General features: G+C 46.4%; 1 protein-coding gene across 7 annotated transcripts in view; it reads left to right on the top strand.

The window, feature by feature from the left end:
• Positions 1-20,032, top strand: part of Adarb1 (adenosine deaminase RNA specific B1) — a 132,874-nt gene that overhangs the window by 59,977 nt on the left and 52,865 nt on the right. For 4 of the 7 annotated variants that reach the window (XM_028874308.2, XM_028874312.2, XM_028874314.2 and 1 more), the window contains one exon: positions 2,275-2,454. Coding sequence is in view for 3 of the 7 variants with exons in the window: in XM_028874316.2 (XP_028730149.1) it covers positions 15,914-16,058 (145 nt within the window). In the remaining 4 variants the exon portion in view is untranslated. Of the gene's footprint in view, positions 1-2,274; positions 2,455-15,707; positions 16,059-20,032 lie in introns of those variants that run through there. The other 3 variants (XM_028874306.2, XM_028874307.2, XM_028874316.2) reach the window with 2 other exon arrangements.

The raw sequence follows: 20,032 nt of genomic DNA on the forward strand, positions 1-20,032 counted from the left end.
TTCTGAGGAATATGGAGTCTCCAGCTGCCTTCATGCTGGCTCACATCCCTCATCCCTGACCTGCACGAGGGGTCCTCTATTCTTTTCTATGCTATAGGTGGTCATCTGTGGCAGTATCCAACAAGTGGCCATTAGCTAGCCCTGTAGCAGCTGCAGGTAGTGCTCTGTAAACCAGTTGTTGTTGGAGACATTTTTCTAATACTTGTTAATACCAGCTTAAACTAGATGGACATTGGCACTCAGTCTGCTCCATGTTGCTTTTTGATGGCACCCTCCCTCACACGCTGGTAGATTCCTTCTACACTATACTTTGAAATTCTGTCTTGGCTTTTTTTTTCCCTTTTATTTTATTTTACAATACCATTCAGTTCTACATATCAGCCATGGATTCCCTTGTTCTCCCTCCTCCTGCCCCCCTCCCCTTCCCCCCAGCCCACCCACCATTCCCACCTCCTCCAGGGCAAAGCCTCCCCCAAGGACTGAGATCGACCTGATAGACTCAGTCCAGGCAGGCCCAGTCCCCTCCTCCCAGATTGAGCCAAGCGTCCCTGCATAAGCCCCGGGTTTCAAACAGCCAACTCATGCACTGAGCACAGGACCTGGTACCACTGCCTAGATGCCTCCCAAACAGATCAAGCCAATCAGCTGTCTCACCTATTCAGAGGGCCTGATCCAGTTGGGGGCCCCCTCAGCCTTTGATTCATAGTTCATGTGTTTCCCTGTCTTGGCTTTATCCTCAGTTTTCTATGTAAGCATGCACCCGTGAGCTTATGGGTTGGCTTGCCTGGGAGGAAACTTTAGGCGGTGGCGTCATCATGTCTCTCTCATGTTTCTCCTATGCGGTTAACCTGGTAGATCACTATAACTGACTTTTACATCTGTGCCGCCACACCTTAACCCACCTTGTTGGGTTGAATTTGCTTAGCTCTTATTTAGAGCTTGTACATCTGTTTTCATGGGACTGACTAGTCCTTTCCCTTTTCATTATCTTGACAGATATGTTAAACTTTCTGGAGTAGTCGTCTAGGAATGAAGAGTTTGTTGTTTTCTGATTCTTTCACATATACAGTTTAGTCAGGTATTCTGTTTCTTCTGAAGTCTTTGTAAGTCTGTCATTTTCTTGGGATTTGTTAACTTTACTTAACTTTTAAAAGTTTTGGAGGTGAAATTATATGCTTAATGTTGCCATAATTTGAAGTAATAATTTTATTTTACTAGCACTTGGTGCCTGACAATGTATCTTAAAATATATGGCACATAAAACAGCGCCGTGTTTATGGTCATCATAACTGGGATCTTGTGCCCAGGCATGGGGAGGTGAAGAAGGAGCAGTTCTGGGCACGGAGCCCAGATGCCTCTGTGCTGGGTTGGATGGCTCTGTGACCCCCAGTCTTGGGTCAGTAAAGCATCTGTGAGGAAGCTGTTGACTTTGGAGGTGTAGTGTGGGGCTGTGGGAGACACAGCAGGGAGACTTGTAGGCAGTCTTTCCCTCCCTTTCCCCATCGGGGGGCCTACAGCAGTGCCCTGGTGGCGGGGGCAGCCCTTGGGAGAGTTAGGGACTGTATTGCACAACACACACTTCAGTTTTGCTCCTAGGGAGGATCTACTTAGAAGCCTAGTCACCTCCAAACATAGCTCCCCAGATGTCTAGGAGCAGCTCTGTAGGGGAAGGTCCTGAGTCTCCTATGTGGTAAAGTACCCTTAACAGTTTACTAGTTGAAAACACACTGAGGAGAAATGGGCTACAGATACTGTGTCACAGTCAGTCTGCAGAAGCAGGGCTAAGGTGAGGGCTGGGCACATGATTCCTGTGTCTGTACTCTCACACACATGTATTTGCATGCATAATGGATGTATGCATTTTATTTTAAAGAGAACAGGTGTTACCTGAGACCTCCTTCCTTTCTCACCCTGGTGTTCTGTTAGGGTATTCTGTTGGGCCAGCAAGATTTACGTGTGGTTGTAACACGTGCACTGACTGGTGGTGGGCAAGTGAACCAAGGCCTGACTGGTGACTGTGGATCCCCTTTAAAAATTCCTAAGAACTTGTTTAAAATGGCATAAGCTTGCATGTAGGAAGAAGACTTAAATTTCGGAGTATCGAGTCAACGCCACATGCCTGTAAGCAATCTCAGCTCTGGGGAGGTGGATGCAAGATCTCAGGTTCAAGGCCAGCCTACAAACAAGAATATGGTTAGAGTTCATTTCTAAACTGGTGAAAAGCCTTTAACCTTGAGTTAAATAAGTACCGAATAATTGAATCTTTTATTTCAGATTGGGGTTTGTCAAGCTGGACATGGAGGACTCCAGGTGTGACGACTAAAGGAACACACCAGCCCAGTGTAGCATCACCCTTGCTGTTCTAGTGCCGCCGCGCTGTGATCTCACTTTCCTTGTCCTGAAGGAGTTTGGCCTCAGGATTTGAGCCAAAATAAAAACTAAACAAATTTCAAGGTAAGTAAAACCCTTTTAAAATCTCATAAAATCTGACAGAAGATGACTTTTGTGCCAGGTGTGGTGGCAGAGGTCTGAATTCCAAGCCCTCAGGAGGCTGAGGCAGGAAGATTAAGAGTTCAAGGGCAGCCTGGGATACATAGCAAAGCCCTGTCTTTAAAAAAAAAAGAAAGAAAGAAACAAAGAAACAAAGTTTAATTAAGTCCTTTGGCTTGCCTTTGAAATGCATTTCACTGAATAATTCCCAGCACAGATTGCTACCCTGAGTTCATCTGTCTTTCTGTGTCCACAGTCATCTTTGGACCTCATGTCCCTTCAGCTGTCCTTGGGGCTGACTCTGACTTCATCACTGTTAATAAAGTCAGTCAGTGCTTTGTGCCTGGCACTAGGAGAGGTCTTATGAAGGCCTTTTACCATTCCTTACTGTTCTCTTGAATTCTTCTGGTGTTTAGTTTTTGATTATCAATTAAGTTAGCATCTGTTTCTGTTGGGGTGCTGTAGCCCCCAAAATACTAGTATGAAGAGTAATTCAGCTGTGGCCACATTCTAGAATGTGAAGGCAAAAACTTTCTTCTTGGTATGGAGGTAAGGAAAGATGGGAGGACACTGGTCGGCAGAGGGTGCTCTGTGGCTGTAGCCCCGCATGCCGGTGGCTTCACTGCTTCCTCACTTACAGGCTGGTGTTGAGGAACACCCCTGAGACACTGCACCTGTGTAGCAGCTCCGGTGTGGGCTATCCGCTGAGCACTCCTGCGCTGCCAACGGAGAGCCTTGGGTAGCCATTCTGGTCAAGGGAGTAGGTGAAGTTCCCGGGGCTGTACATGTGAGCAAAGCAGAACAGTTTGCAGCCCCTGGAAATCAGTGGGCTTGCTTCTGACCACTGGGTTTTGAATTTGTGCAAAGAAATGTCCCATCTGTCATTTCTGTGCCTACAAATGTTCTAGAAAGAAACCGAGAACTTTAAAGGAAACCCTGGGTTGTTTTTTTTTTGTTGTTGTTGTTGTTGTTGTTTTTTGTTGTTGTTGTTTTTACATCTGATGCTGATTTGTGTGTTGGGGGGTCATGGGCAGGCAGGAGGTAGGAAAAACAAAATCACAGTTACCTTCACCATTGATGTGCCAGGGGGTAGGATTTTATTTTTGCTGATGATCCATCTTTTAGCTCCATTAGCAATGGGAAGTTAGTTTCTCTGTAATGAGAGTTTTCTGAGAGACACTGAGCATCCCAGAGCTGAAGTGGATCTGAAAAGATCTAAATGTTCATGCTGCTACTTTGAGCTCAACTAATGACCACCTATTTTTAACATGCTGCACAATTAAAGCATCGCATTAATTCTGTCATGTATGTGAAACAGCAAGATTCCTATATAATGTAAGCATGCTCTAGAGGAATGAGTTATTTATATCCCTTGCACAAATAAATTGTTCTTAAAGAGATGCAAGAAAATCAGGTCACAAGGAGCTAGGTAAAGCATGTGCTGAGAAAGCAAAGCGAAAGGCTGGAATAATACAGTATCAGCATTGTGGAGTGTGTCTCCTCCTACTGGTTCTTTGTGACTAAATGCTAGCAGCAGTGTAGAAGTTGTATATTGCTTTTAATTCAGGTGATGGGAGCTAATTTGGGCAGCAGTTTGGTGTATTGATTTTTTTTTTACCAGATTTGAAGAAAATAAATATGTAAGCTTTTGGCTAAAATAGTCTTTCTCTTGCTTACCACATCTACTTCATAATAGGTACCCTTCTCAGATAGGCATGGCACTGTGCTGGGGGCTTTGCATCTAGTGCTGGCAGGCAGGCTGTGCTACCTCGGTAAGAAGTGGATTACTTCTGGCGGGGGTGTCAAGTACTGGGATTCCCTGTCAAGGTAGTGCAGTGCAGTCTTGTGTTCTTTCCGCAGGGGTTGCGTTGCTGGAAGAAAAAGAAAGAAAGAAAGAAAACACATGATAAAGATATGCAAACAGCATTGTGCTTGGGTGTAAAACACAAATAGGTCTTGGCATATCTCACTGTAGACAGCTTTTAGAGTGTGTATTAGTCAGGCTTCTCTAGAAGAACAGAACTGATAGAATAATCCCCTATATATTAAAGGGATTTCTTAGAGTGGTTTATAGGCTGTAGTCTTGCTTGTCAGACAATTGCTGTCTCCTCACAGAAAGGCCAAGAATCTGGTAGGTGTTCAGTCCATGAGGCTGGATGTCCAGCAGTCTCAATCTGGTGCTGGTGTCCCAGAGGATTAATAGAGAGCTCAGTGCTGGTCTTCAGTGTATCCTGAAGAATCCTAGAGAAGTGGGCTCTAATGCCAGCAAAGGAATACCTCAGCAACAGGAGAGATGAACGGTGAGGGTGAGGACAAGCAGGCAGAAAGCCAACGTGGCCTCCTCCCATCAGAAGGTGTGGCCCAGAGTGAGAGTGGGTCTTCCCACCTCAAATGATCCAATCCAGGAAATCCCTCACAGGCATGCTCAATTGCTTGGAAATTAGTTCATTTCAGATGTAGTTAAGTTGACAACCAAGATTGGCCATCACACTACTATACATAGTTCTGTTTGGGGAGGGTCCTTCTCATTTCCTGAAGCCCAGGAAGATCTGCATCACTGATGGCCAAACCCCTGTACCGCCATCTGCTGCCACTACTGGGTTCCACTCCCACTGCCTGCTGTCACTGTTCCAATTGTCTACCTGAGTGGTACATGGTCCACAGTTCTCTTGAGGACCTGGCCCATGCCAAGAACAGGAACATCTCCAGGGAGTGGTGTTTTGAAGGACTCCAGGGACTAATACAGGGGCTGCCAGGGCAGTAATCTGGAAGGTGAATGGAAACTCACCCATGAGCTGGGAGGAGTGTACTCCAGAGCCCTAAGGTACAAAGCTCTTATGCACGGGACCCTTCAGATCTTGCCCTAGGAACCTGTTTACAGGCTGCTTGATTATTTCCTTCAAATTATTCTTTATAGGAATTGGAAGGCTGATAAGGTGGCTCAGTAGGCAAAAAATGCTTGCTGCCAAACCTGACAATCTGAGTTTGAGTACCGGGAGTCCTCTGACGTGTGTGTGTGTGTGTGTGTGTGTGTGTGTGTGTGTGTGTGTGTGTGTTTTGTACATGCCCGTACGAGTGCTTGTGTGTATGTATGTGTGTGCGCATGTGCATGTACATATACACACAAACACATGCACATAAATAAATAATTGTAATTTGTTTTAAAGAAACTGGGAGCTGGTTAGATGGCTCAGTGGTAAAGAGCTATGGCTGATCTTCCAGAGGACTTGAGTTCAATTCCCAGCACTCACATGGTGGCTTATATCTATGAACTCCAGTTCCAGGGCATCCAGTGTCCTCTTTGGCCTCAATAGGCACCAGGCTTACACATGGTGCATAGACATATATGCAGACAAGATACCCATACATGCAAAAATAAATTTAAAAAGAAACCATGAATGTGAATAAAGGATTTCTCTGAGTTCTGGGAACCTCTCTGAGTGAGGAGGGGTTGTGAGAACTCTGACTGGGAACTGGCCTGTCAGAAGTTCCAGAGGCCTGGACTTGACTGAAATGAGGCTGTCCTGGGGACAGAACCCTCAGCCATTGGAACTGACATACTTCATGTAGACAGTGAGAGGGCCGCACTGGCTGCTCAAGAGCTGGTTACTTTCTTACTTGTAGCATGAATCTTAAAAGTTCTTATTAATAAAATCAAACCCGAGGTCAGTTATTGGGGTCCATGCTGGTAGATCAGAGAGACAGAACAAGCCACAGCTATCTCACTTTGCCAATTCCTCAGCTGGTCCTGTTTCCTCAGACTAGAAGCTTCTGTGTCCTCATCCCAATGGCTCTCAGCTGAACTGCTGCTAGAAGCCTGAATGCTTAACCAGCCAAATGCTTAACCAGCCAAATGCATCTAGTTTCTGGTCCTCACGCCTTATATATCTTTCTGCTTTCTACCACCACTCCCTGGGATTAAAGGCTGGCTTTCTGGGATTAAAGGCGTGTGTCACCATGCTTGACTATTTCCAATGTGGCCTTGAACTCACAGAGATCCAGAGGGATTTCTATCTCTGGAATGCTAGGATTAAAGGTGTGAGTGCCACCATTTTCTAGCCTTTGTATCTAGTGGCTGTCTGTTCTCTGACCCCAGATAAATTTATTAGAGTACACAATATTTTGGGGAACACAATACCACCACATTTCCTCTCTTTTTGTCTAAAATTAAAAAAGCTTATAACTAATACAAGAAAAACTATCCAATAAGTATATACAATATATACAGCCAAAAATTACATTAATGATGTCTAGTCCATTAACATTTGACATATTCAGATAAACTCTCCGTTATATATATTAACAATGTCCAGTCCAGTAACGTCTGATAAACTCAGACCAAAAAATTTTCATTACTTATCTTATTTAAAACAAGTAGTTCCTTTTTAAAAGTAGATTCCATAATCTCCCTTTTTATCTTATCACTTACTAGTGGGAAGAAACCATCCTTTGGGGGCACAGGAATAAACTTGGTTGTGAGAGTTTCACAAGAGAATGATGCATTTTCTTCTAGCCTTATTAATTCACCCTCGTTTGCAGGAGGCCTTCATGTACCACAGCGGATCGGAAGAGCTGTGAAGGACGGAAAATCCATTGCTGTCTGTACTGCTGCTTTACGGGGAGCTGGGATAGCTGGTTTCCCAGAAGTCCCTGTCATCCCAGAGTTTTAAAGTCACCTATTTGCCATTCTGTCTGTAACTAGGAGCAAACACAAGCCACATCCTTACCAGGCTTCCCATGATGGAACCATACTATCTCCTTAGACTTCCTGTGTCCACCAGCCACCTGAGTAAAAACCTGGACCTGTGCCTGTTGCTCCTGGGACCCACTGTGGGACTATGAGTACCATGGGGCACCACCCATTCCAGGCAGAGACAGCGGCAGGTCATCTCACGAGAGACTCAGGAACTGAATAAAAATAACAGCCACTGTAGGCAGAGAAAAGAATAGGTCATTCTGGGAACCCTGGGATATCAGAGGAAAGAGCAAACTGACTAACCTGGAGCAGGTAGTTCCTAATGAGAAAGACTGGAAGAGGCAGGCTCACTGTAGCCATCAGACAGTGTGTGTGGGGGGGCCTCCAGGAAAGAAAGACAGGGAACCAGAAAGGCCTTCTGGACCTAATGAGTCGTTGGCCACAGCTCTGAGTTTATTAGACACACTGGAAAATGTAATAGGTGTGCTAGTCTGATGGAAGCCAGTGGCAGGTGTGGCATGACCCCAGGGGGGCCTAAGTTCTATAAGCCTTCATGGGTGACCAAATGGAAACTGCTGCCCCATGCTGTCTCATGACACTCGGTGATAGAGTTAGAATGGAGCTGAACACTACCCCAAGGATCCAGGTACCCACAACTCCTCTCCAAGCCCCATTATAGCATGGAATCATATAGCAAGGGCAGTTGCTGACCCATGGCAAGTTCCACAGAGGCCCTTTTATATAGGGCTGGAGCCAGGAGGGGTGCAGTCCTCCCACCCCATGTTGAAAAGGAGCTGAGGCTAACCTCCTTGACCTGCCTACAGATGGACTGCTGAACAGCCTTGCCACCTTCTCTATGGAAATGCTGCTGTGGTTCCTGTTGCCAGGCTCTGCTTTCTATCATGCTATATCCCCTGATGATACATAGACAGGCTCTGTAGTCTGTGACTGTGATCTCAAAAATGCACAGGGACCCTCTGAAATGTATTGTCCTAAATGCTCTTTCCTTAGAGGGCCTGAGCTGAGAAAATGGCACACTCCCTGGATTCAGGAAAGAAATATGGAGTTGCTACTTTTGAGTACCCTGTTGGCTTTTGGTAGTTGTCACTCTAGGAGTCACCCCGTGTTCTAAAGAGTTCCTTCTACACCTCGTGTCCATTCATTCATTTACCATCAAGTGTGCCTGCTCTGTGGATGGGCCTGATTGCAGGCAGAGTTGGGTAGGACCATGGGGCCTACTGGGAACAGAGAGCCCTGGGCCACCACAGACTGCTGCTCTGCAAGGAGGGATGCGACCATGGTGTGGCCTCTGATTGGGAGCCAGTGCTACCTAGGAGGAGGCATGTAGGGCACAGGTCACCCTGGATTCTGTCCTTGGGACCTTTTGACAGGTGGCAAGGCTACTCTGTGCTGAAGAGGAAGGGGGTGCAGCCTTGTCTGTGGCTGGGTGCCGTATTTGTAGTTGTGGAATGATTGAGGCAGTGATCTGAGATTATTTTCATTTTAAAAGTTTTTAAGTTGTCTGAGTACAATTTGTTTTTAAAGAACACTAAGTTTCTAAGTGGTTGGATTCACAGTCTGTCCGTTAGGGCTCTTAAGCTTTCAAGATTGTCCATGGAGGTGTAGTGAGGATGTCAAGATTCAGCTTCTAGTGTAGTTTTGCAGTAGCTGGCTCTTGGAAGCTGGCTGTCATTTCCTCTTCACTAAATAGCTGCAGTACCCTTGGGGCTGGAATGTGAAGGGGTCTACAGATTTAGGAGAGTCTGAACGTACTGATTGGTTCCAGCGGAGTCCATGGGCAGGGGAAGATCATCAGTGTGTCTTTACCACATTGCTGCATGGCACTGAAAAACTTTCTCCTAAGAAACAACCGACAAAACTTGGAATACTGAAGGCCCTGGATGACTCTTTCACCAGGGAGATGCCCACTGCGACCATTGCACCCCTTTTCTTGGTGTCCAGCCTGAAGCAAACTTTATGTGGTCTTTCTGTGACTCCCTAGAGTTGTCAGGCTTTTGTGGCCAGTGATGGTCAAGGCCCCTGGACCACACAGAGAAAGAGTGACTGTACAAAGAACAAGGTCAGGGCCAGGTGCAGAGCAGAGCGGAGCCTCTCGAGTATACGTGTCTTCTGGTGGTCTTAAGCAGAGATGCGAGCCGTAGGACAGAGTTGGCAAGGCTTTGCCAACAACATGAAGTGGAACCCAGTGCAGGAGTCTGAGCAGGTACTTAACAGTCAGGTTGCAGGAGGTGGACACCTAGGTAGGAGCAGCATGAAGTAAGAAGGGCACCAGGCAACCTAGAAGCCAGACAGCATGGGCCAGGGCAGGGGCTGTGTAAGTGCCCCTGGTAGGACACAAGTCTAAGGAGATTTCGAAAGATTTTTGAACTATTCCAAAAAAATGTGACGCCAAGGAAGAGACGCCTTCCTCTTGTCCTCTGCAGTCAACCTCTGTCCTCATAGATATCCTGGCTCATCCTGGCCTCAGCATACCCTGCCTGAAGGAAATGTCCATAATATCCAGCATGTGTAGCGCCCAGACCGGGTCCAAGTTTCCGCTCCAAACGGCACCCACTTGGTGTCATCTGGCCGAGCCTCAGAGCTGCTCTCGTGAGTGGTCTCTTCTGGACAGCAGGTGGTGCTGTAGGATCACTGCTGGAGAGCAGTGCGCCGAGCAGAGCTGTTTGTGAGTCAGTGCCAGGGGCATAGCAAGTAGACTTGAGTTACACTCCCTCTATTTCAACATGAAAAGTATAAACTTGCTACCCTAAAGAAGGGGGTGTGTGTGTGTGTTGCTGCTGCTTCTTGTTTCAGGAATTGTGGTGTATTAAAGGGTAAGCTCAGAGCAAGTGTGTTGTTGCTGTATGTAGTTGGACAGTGTTGTTACATGTAGAGCCTGAGTCCCAAGGTTGGCACGCTGCTTGTGACTGCACCTCAACTAGTGTAGGGCCTCAGCAGCTGCTGGGCCTACATCGGCCAGGCCCCTAGTGCCGCATCGGCCCTGACAGCTTGGGAACCACTGAAGCTGAGGCATATCTGCCAGTACTGAGCACTCCCAAGTAAGCCCAGGATTTGTCCCGGGGCTGCCTTCTGTGATTAACAGATGAAGATTCAAGGAAGTAAATAAGTGAGCACTTGTGTATGAGCCTGGCCCATTGGAAGTGGAGGAGCCTTTGGTTAGAGTACTAGCTCTAGCATGTGCTGTAACCATGGTGATGCAATCACTGCTATAGATTGTAGACTGTACAACTCCTTAAACAAGCATGGCATGAATGGCTGCAAAGCATTTGATGGATGTCTGGTTTCTCTTCTACAGCCATTCCAAAGCCTCCTTACTGAAATTTGGTGATATTTAAATGAGCTGGTACATGTATAGGGACTGATAGTATGGGTGGGGGCCATTAAGACTCACAGTTCCTGGAGGAACTCCCTGCTCTGCCTCCACCTCACCTCTTTATCCTTCCTCCCATCTAGCCTCCCACAGTGCTTCTTCAGGCCCTGCCTGGCCCTTGCTCATCTAGGCCAGTCTGTGCTTATAATCCTTGGTGTACCTTGGTAGGTGAATGCCAATCCCTTATCTCCAGTGTTGACTCTCCTCTTGATTTCCAGACTGAGACCCTGCCTAGCTGTGTCCTCCTGTGGGTCTACAGACACCCAGATCCTACTCCTTTGCCCTGTGGTCTCCCTCTCTATTCTCCTTTGCACTTCTCTTGGATCCCACACTCCTGTCCAGGAAGCCCTTGGCTGTCCTTCTGAACATCATGGGATGCTTGCTTCCTGCATCCTAAACTGCTGTCCCTGAGTCGTGACTTACGTCCCTGCATTTAAGCCTTAGCCCTGACTGCTCCCTCTCAGCCTCCAGCATTCCTAAAACAAGGTCAGAACCAGATGAAAACTCTTGGTGACAGTCCCATGTCAGTCCCCTCTAGAGAGTGGCTGCCACTTTGCCTAGGAAGTCCCACATGCTGAGCCCACGGACCCCTTCCTTCACCTCTGGTTAGCTGCTTGGCAGCTAGGCTGGTGCCTGGTTGTCCCTGGGCACTGCCTGCGGAATATGCATGCTTGATGCTCATGGCCAACTCCCTCACCAGCCTGAGGTTCATTTTCCTACTGTCTTATCAGAGTTGAGAAGCCTTACCCCATGCTGACCACTCCAGGCATCTCTCTACTACCCACAGGGCATGCTGTGTCACTTGTCAGATGTTCCCTGTGCGTCCTTCTTGTCCTTGTTTGAACATAGGTTTCAGGAAAGTAGCCATATGTTTTTGTCTCCTGTTGTTTCTGGAGCACCAAGGACATCCTGTGTTTAGTAGAATCCAATAAATATGAGTTAGATAAGGGGAGTGTTTCTCTGATTTTCTTACTAGCAAATACCTCTGAGGTATTTTAATATTATATTGGAGAGGGGCTGGAGAAATGGCAGAGTGGTTACAGAGGACCAGTGCTGTCCCAGCATCTATATGGGTGGCTCACAACCATCCAGATCCAGGGTATTTCATATCTCCCTTTGATCCCTAGGGATACCAGGCATACACACACACACACACACACACACACACACACACACACCAAATTTAAACATTTTTTCAAATATTATATTGAAGAATGTTACATTTTCTCACATGTTGGTTTTATGTAAATATCCAATGAATAACTGACTCAGAGTTTATAACTCTATAAACTCTCCCCCCCTTTATTCTTTTATTTTGTTTTATTTTTGTTTTTTTGAGACAAGTTTTCTCTGTGTAGTCCTGGCTATCCTGGAACTTGCTCTGTAGACCAAGCTGGCCTCAAACTCACAGAGATCTGCCTGCTTCTGCCTCCCAAGTGCTGGGATTACAGGCGTGTACCAGCACACCTGGCTTGAAGTGTTTTTTAATTTACACCCGCCTGTGTGATTGTCAGGGAAGCTACTTCTGGCTCACTAGATTACTACATTCTGCAACGTTTTTTTTTTTTTTTTTTTTTTTTTTATTTTCATGAATCAGACTACTGTTTTAATGTTCCTCTTAACTAATCCTAAAGATAGAAGAAATTGGAAGGCAAAAAAAGAAGAAAATGGTTTGTACAGAGTTAGGACATGTATTCTACTCTGGAGACTATGGGATGACTCAGTGTTAATTAACATGTGCTAACCACACCAGTGCCACCAGAGCTCTCATTCCATGTGCCTTGTTAAAGTGCTAGAGTCAGAAATCACACCAACTCTCAAGAAGGCCTAAGATACGCCAGCTGTGGACGGGGAGATTGCGCACTGGTTTGTACTATCTGATGAGATCCAAATGGCTGCTGTGAAGACGCGTGCACACAGCACCGGTTTTGCCCACCGTTGCCTGGATGTCAAGCCCCTCTTGTTGAATACAGCAAGTGACTCCATATAACTAAGTGGGGCCCAAGAGCCTTTCCAGGTCCTTGTTACAGTAACCGAGGGACGCTTACTTTCCTTTTAAGCGATTGTCTTCTCTGTGGTTTGGTGTTCATCCTCGCAGTTGCTCTTGACTCCGTGGTGAGAGCTTTACACCTGATCTTGACTGTGGCTTTGGATGTCCAGTGGATATCCAAACACAGGCAAGTGGCCACAGCTAGGACCTTTGTCCCGGTGACTCGAGACAAGAAACTATAAGGCCTGCCACCTAAGTTGGAGATCGTGTGACCAGATGTTTTTCAAAACAGGTCATCTGCTCCCAAGGTCAAGTATCCTGGAGGCACAGTAAAAAACACAGCAGCAGCGGAAGAGGAGTCCCCCAACCCCAGCTCAGGAGCCTCTGAGCTGTGGCCAGCAATCTTCCTAGCATCATTCCACAGGCTCATTCCTTAGAGCTGTGGGATAGGTCTGGATCACTCTGGTGCTGGTGTCCACGCCTGTGGGACCACCTGGGCCCTCGGTGGTGCCTCTAGGATTTATACTGTCTTATTCCTGACAGCCCCTCCCACTCTTGCCGATTGCCTGCAGGAGGCCTAGTGAGGTGGCAGGCTGGATACACAGCCCTCTTGGACTAACACTGGAGACTTGTCAGTGTTGCTACCAAAACTAATCCCTAATCTCTGAAAGGATTCCTTTGTTTCCTATACATGGGAACCTTAAAGGTGCTTCCCCCCATACCCAGTCTTTCCTTAGATACACTGTTTGTACCCAGAGGAGGATTGCCTTCTGTTCCCAAGTGTCCAAGGCTCCAACAGCCCCAGGGAGTGTAAACACAGTATAAAAGGCATTAAAGCTGAATAATTGCTTGTAGGTATCAGGCTTGGTTCTAACTGCTCTTGCCTACTAATAACCCCTCTTTATATCTATGGAGTGTCTACCTCCAGTCATGGATTAAAAATGTTTGGGAAAATTGCATCTGGGCTGAACATGTATAGACTTTTCCTTTCTGTTTCTAAACAATAGAGTGTGACAAGTATTCATATAATATTTGCATTGTACTGGGTATGAAAAGTACTTGTGAGGCGACGTAAAGTCTGTGGGAAGATGAGTGCACAGGTCATGCAGAAACTGTGCCACTTATACCAGGGACCTGAACATCTACAGATTCTGGTATGGGGGCATGTGTCTTGGATCAATCCTCTGAAGATACTGAGATACAGTAGCCCTAGAATGATGGGTAAGAGTCCTGAGAGGTGGGAGTTTCATGGGTGGGAAGAGGCTATGCTGAAGCCAGAGCCCAGGTAAGTGAGTTCCAGGCTGGGTTCTCCTGTCGCTGACACTAAAACATGTGCTAACGTGGTTTGTGCAGGACCTAATCAGGAAAGGAAAGTGTGATAAGGAGACTCTCTGCCAACCTACCTAGGCTTGGGAGAATCAGCTCTGTGGTAACCCCTGTGGGTCTGATCCCCAGCAGTCCAGGGAGTAGGAACAGTGCCGGCTTCTGCCTGCATGAGCTGATTACTACAGCTCCCTCTCAGGAGCTGAGCTCTGTGTTCTCCAGTGTCTGATCTTCCCCTGGAAGCATGCTCCTCTCCTCTGCTGCCCATCTCAGGCCTGTCCTGAGATCCTGCATCCCTTCTTCTCTGCCAGCCTTCCGTCACTCCTTTTCTCTGCTTTACAGCTATGACTGCCACCAGCCATCTCTTTTCACCCTACCCTCCTGCCATTCCACTGTAGGATATACATGTGGATTCTGTGTGGCTCTCAGGACAAGTTCTAAAGTGTTGCTTCAGCTGGAAGAGCCCTTTCAAATCAAGCCCTGCTTGTCATCCATGATGCTAACTCACTGTTGTGCCACCACAGGACACCGCAGTTTCAGCCTCACCTTCCCAAGGGCTCTTGGTTCTTGCCTTTCTTAGCAGATACTTCCAGCCTCCCCTCATCTTATAGGTGTCTTCTGAGGCCTTCCTGCCTGCTATGTTGAGAGCGTGGATCATGCATAAGCTAAGACTCTGCCATGCATGTTTATGAGCTGTACTTATCTGCCAGCATCAGAGGTATCTCCAGGACAGCTGCTGCCTCCCTGGGCCTATTGTCTGTAGCACTCATCCCTGGCCTGGGCCTGATGTAGCAGGGTGGAGACTTGAGATAAGAGTACAGTGAGACCACATATCTTACCTAGATTTTTAAAACACTTCAATCAGTGTACTACTGATACAGTGTTTCTGTTCTCTGATAAATACGCCTTCAGAATGGAAAGAACATGTGGAAAAATGGATTTTTGTGACTGAAAGTTGGCAAAGTAACAGACATGCTGAATGGAGTTGTAACCACATGTGTCTGGGTATTCTGTGGTAAGCTCACTCATGCTAGAATGAATAGCGGATCAAGATAGGAAGTTCTGTTGATAGTAGTAACCTAAAGAAGTATTAGCAGCTGGCCATAGCCTACTTATAGATTTTAAGAAAGTTTTAAAAGATAAAAACAAAACAAAAAAAAAAGTGCAGCAGAGACATATAGCCCTGAGGTCTTACTTCTGGCCCTTTACAGAAGAAGCATGTAGAATGGATCTAAAGGATTAAAAAATAAAGTATGTAATTGAAGGTATACAAAAATTTGCCCATATTTCTTGCTGACCAGAGTACAGTCCTAGGCTAGGCTGGCTCTGTGTGTTAGTCCGCTAAGCATGCTGGAAAACACAAAGGGGCTAGTGTCTAATCCAGCCCTTCAGCACCCATCATCAGTGCTCACACTCTACACCATTGAAGGATCCAAGTCAGCACTGGTCCCAAACACATGAACGAAGAGGAGAGGGGATACCTGAGAGACTGTGTGTTGAGGCGGTCTTGTCCGGGGACTTTGTTGGGCCAGCCTCACCACTCACTGTCGTGTTCATGACTTCTCTCACCTCCCTTGTTCACCTTGTCTGCATTGTGCTTTGCAGTAGCCCATTTCCCCCCTGTTCTTTTATTTCACAGACTCTCCTTTGTTGGTGCTTTTATTCACAATTGTAGGAATTTTTGTTGAAACAGAACTTTGATGTTTGTTACAGGAGACTGTTTTCCCAGAAAGGTCTGTAGCTACAGCACTTCTCTCCGTTCTACCCAGTGCTTTGTGCTGGAATTGAGGGGGGGGGGTTAACTGTCACATGTCACTTTCTGGGTGGTGTGTGGGGAAGTCATTGTGCGTTTGGGTCCCATTCAGCCCAGTTCTGCCTAATTCTGAGGCTTGATGAATTAGCCTGAGACAGAGGAGCAGTCAGTCACTCGTATCCTGCCGGCAGGGGTGGCTGTCGCCTCAGCCTCAGCTCTGCACATTGAAATGATCCTCTGTGTTATTGCTGAGTGACCAAGGGACGCAGAATGAGCTTGGGACTAGCAGGGACTGGCAGCCACTCATCAGTCCATATGGCATCGCCGGGCTTGGGGACTTTGACCACAGGCGCCTTCTTCAGCATCGTGGGGCGTCGGTATAAAAGGAGGCGCAAGAAGCGCTCTGAGAGGAAAGGTAATTACTCGGACATATAGGTGGAGTTTGCATGCCACACAGGAGCGTCTTCTGGGGTGGGCTGCCTTGTGGCTTAACCTTGTTGCTGCTGCTGCGTCTCTGCTTCACTGCTGATTTTAATGCCTCTCTTTGGCTGATACTTTATGGAATTTGGTAGGGCATGCTGACAAAGGAAGCTTTGAAAATTTGTTTGTTAGTGTGAGCAGAGGTCCTTTTAGCTTCTGTCTGCAGGGTGCTTTTTGGAAAGATGTTTGTGAAGCTGTGGAAGTTTGAAGCTTTTGCATTACAAGACTTTTCTCTAGAGATGATTCATAATGACTGCCTTTTGCTGCCGCTCTTCATTAGTGCCTTTTTTGCTCTAAATTTGCTTATTTTACCGAGAGGGCAAGACTGTAGCTGTCACTGTGGAAATATTTTCCTTCTGTAGAAGCAGAGGATAAATCCCCCACAATCAGCACCTGGCTTATTTCAGTACTTAATTCCACTCAATGTTTTAAGAAATTAAAATTCATAGTTTTTTTTTTAAAGATTCAAAAGTTGTCTATTACTATAAAAATTACAAACTATTGGCTTTTGGAGGGAAAACCTTCCACAAAAGCTATCAACAGTTACTGTCTTTCGTGTAATTGGAAATATTAGGAAATGTCCCAGTGAAGCAGTGCTTCTAGCCTGAAACAGCTGGCTGTGTTGCAAGGCTCACTGCCCCTGCCTCTGCTGTCCTAGACATTGCCTCAGTGCTACCACCCCACAGGACTAGGGCATGACCTGTCACCATGGCAAGCTCTGTGGCTAGCAGTGATAATTCCTCAGGAAATCAAATGAGCTCTAGTTTTTAAAGGATGAAGAAGAAATTAATTTCAGAGCCAGCAGTCTGCCCAGTATAGTGAAGACTGGCGTACTTAATAGAATGTTGGGGGTAGGAACACATCATGGTCCCTACATGCTTGTAGGCACTGTACCTGTGCCCTTGAGGGCACGTGATGTTTTTACTATTATGTGTGTAGAACAAAGAGAGGCTCAAAAAAGCCCATTTAATTACCCACTCACTCTCATCTTGGAAGAATCCAATCCTGCTAGCCTTTGTATCTTCAGTTAAGTTTTCAAAGGTTGGAAGTCATAGTGCCAGTCAGAAACACAAAAGCAAAACTATGGAGGCATTGGTCCAATAGCCCAGTTTAGAAATGCCACTTTTTCTGCAGACCCTCAGCACAAGCCACCTCGCTGGAAGAATGCTGGGACATCCAAGCCTTATTCTGACCTCATTCTTTGGACTCACTGCAGTCCCAGCTCAGGGCACCTCCTTAAGTCTTCTGGAGCTGTGTCCGCTGCAGGAAAAGCTCTGCTGTGAGGCTGCCTTCTTCAGGCTAGCATCTTAAAGAGCAGAGTATCACATGGTAGCAGCTCGGCCTGTACAGTATGGGACTTTGCTCCTGGCCGTGCTTCTAAATAAGCTCATTGTCAGTTACTGAACAGCGTGACTGTGTGTGTGTGTGTGTGTGTGTGTGTGTGTGTGTGTGTGTGTGGTGGCACTTACTCTTGGTGGTTTATAATATGTCTTTGAAACTAACAGAAACCCCTCTAAAACAATGGGAGCTGTTAAGATGGTATATCCAATTACACCAAAGTTATTTAAGATGGAAAGTGTGAGCTTTTGAAATACCTTACAGAGCATGTGTAAAGAATTCTGCTTTTGCTAAGACTGGGATAATGTATGCCTTTTAAAATTTTAGTTCTGTGTTGAAACTATGGTGGCAAGCTGCTTGTTGGACTGTGACAACAGTATAATTTCAGTGACTTTTCCCTCTCGCCTGCATTTCCCGAGTGGCTACTGTGCACGCCCGTGCCCCCCACCCACCCACCCACACACAGGACAAACATTGGTTAGCTTGTGTGCAGCTTTGGAGGATCCACCAACACAACAGAAAGTCCTATGGGAAGGAAAGCTGTTTAGTCTTGGTGCTGACCAGGCAAATGATGCTGGTCAAGGCCTGAGAGGAGTCTTTGGCATAGTCAGACTGTGAGGCACATTAGAGCCTATTCAGGAGTCAGTCCCCAGCAACCATATAAGGTGACTGGTAGGGTGAGCTGAAATTCAGAAGTGCTCCTTAGCTGTGTTCACCACCACCACCACCACCACCACCACCACCACCACCACCACCACCACCATCACTACCACCACCACCACCACCACCTTGTATGAGTAAGGTCCCATGTCTGTGCCCAGTCCTTCTGCTTTCCCATTGAGTCTTTTGTTTGTCCCAAATGTGAGAGCATCTTGGGTCTGTTCCCACTTCTGCACATGTCTGAAGACTGTTGTCAGGTGCTTTGACCATAGGCTACCCTCCTCTGCCTTGTTTCCAGGGTGGAGAGGCAAATGGGCTTGGACATGTTGTGGAAATGAGGCTCTAGCTCAGTAGAGACATGCACTCTCTGAGTACTGTTGGAAAATAACCCTGAGACTTAGAGCAATCTTCCCTGCTCGATGTGAAGAGGACAGCTGGTCATAGTGATCCGAAGCTTCTGTCATGAAGTTAGTCTCAGCTCTAGTCTGTGCACAGGGCTCTTTGAGAGATGAAGAAAGAACAAGGCAAGTGTTGGGATGTAGGATGGAGTGGCACTGATCCATCTGCACATCTACCCACCTGTCTAACAAGTACTCATCAGGAACCTCTGCATGCTGGCGTCAGAGGTTTGGACATTCACAGCACAGATGTAGAAACAGGACTTCAATAGTTTGAGGGCTGGTCCGACTCTCAGGCATGGGGTTTGCTCTGGAATGGACCATATGAACTTGTTGTGTGACTGTGGAGGTGGTTTCTGTGATCTGTAGCTGCTATGCTGTTTGTACAGGTGGGGAGGACATTCCCTAGGCTCTAGTGACAGTAGAAGACATGTAATCTGTGATGTCAGCTATGAGAGGTCCTCAAGTGTAGAAAGTCGCCACTGACCCCCTTCAAACAGCACCACTTGTGGGTAGATAGCTCAGGTTTTCTAGCACGTGCTGTGGTAGATATGGAGTATGTCTCATTGCTTTTATGCTGATGGCACAGGTGAGGACCTTGATGCCAGGGCAAGAGGTCCTCTCAGAGAGGACGCATTCCACGGCAGCAGCACATTCCAGTCGAGCAGCTAGAGTCCTGAATCACACTTGGAATGTTAGAGAAATTGGATCCAAGATAAATCTCAGCAATGCCAGTTCCCAGTGTAAACGTTAATATTGAAAATACAGTTTTAGAAACATTTTCAGTGGCTTTGCTCCATTTAGTTGTCCCAGTGGGAAGAAAAGCTAATTAAATATAAGCAGAATATTCTAGATTTTATACCTCCAATATTCATACTTGCTAAGATTTTTCTGGAGATAGCTTTAACTTATTATGGGGTTTAAAACTATATATTAAGTATTTTATACTCTATTTCATCATTTGGTTATAGTAAATGTTCTTCCTAGAGAGAATGGTCTGGATTTGATTTTCTCAATTAATTCATAGATGGAACTCTAGCTTATTACCCCATTTTGGTCATTATGTTCTTAAATATAAGTCCATGTTACATATGTATCTAGAAGATAGCCAAAAACAAGTTGAGCTGTGACTTGAATGTATTTATTTATGGATTATTTTAATTTTCCTGAGATAAACAGCCAGACTTTAGGGATCTTCAGGTCATATGGCAGGCATAGCCAGGCTGTGTCTGCTAACCATGGTTAGCACTGTCCAGGAATCTATCACTGTCACTTTCCTGACTTCACCAAGAACAGTCACAGACCAAGGACATGAAGAAGCATGATGGTACGCTCTGTGTTGGCCTGGCTTCTTGCTGGAATTGGTTTAGAATTGACAGGAACACACACTGTATACAGGCTATACCACTGCTCGATGACAAGGACCCACTCAGTGTGGCCTTCACTGCCTCTATGAGGAAGGTGTGTCACTGCTCAAGCTAGGTCAGAGGGCCTGCGGGCCTTAGCAAGACTC

The sequence above is a fragment of the Peromyscus leucopus genome, chromosome 16_21, assembly GCF_004664715.2.
Source record: "Peromyscus leucopus breed LL Stock chromosome 16_21, UCI_PerLeu_2.1, whole genome shotgun sequence".
NCBI classification, from domain to species: Eukaryota; Metazoa; Chordata; class Mammalia; order Rodentia; family Cricetidae; genus Peromyscus; species Peromyscus leucopus.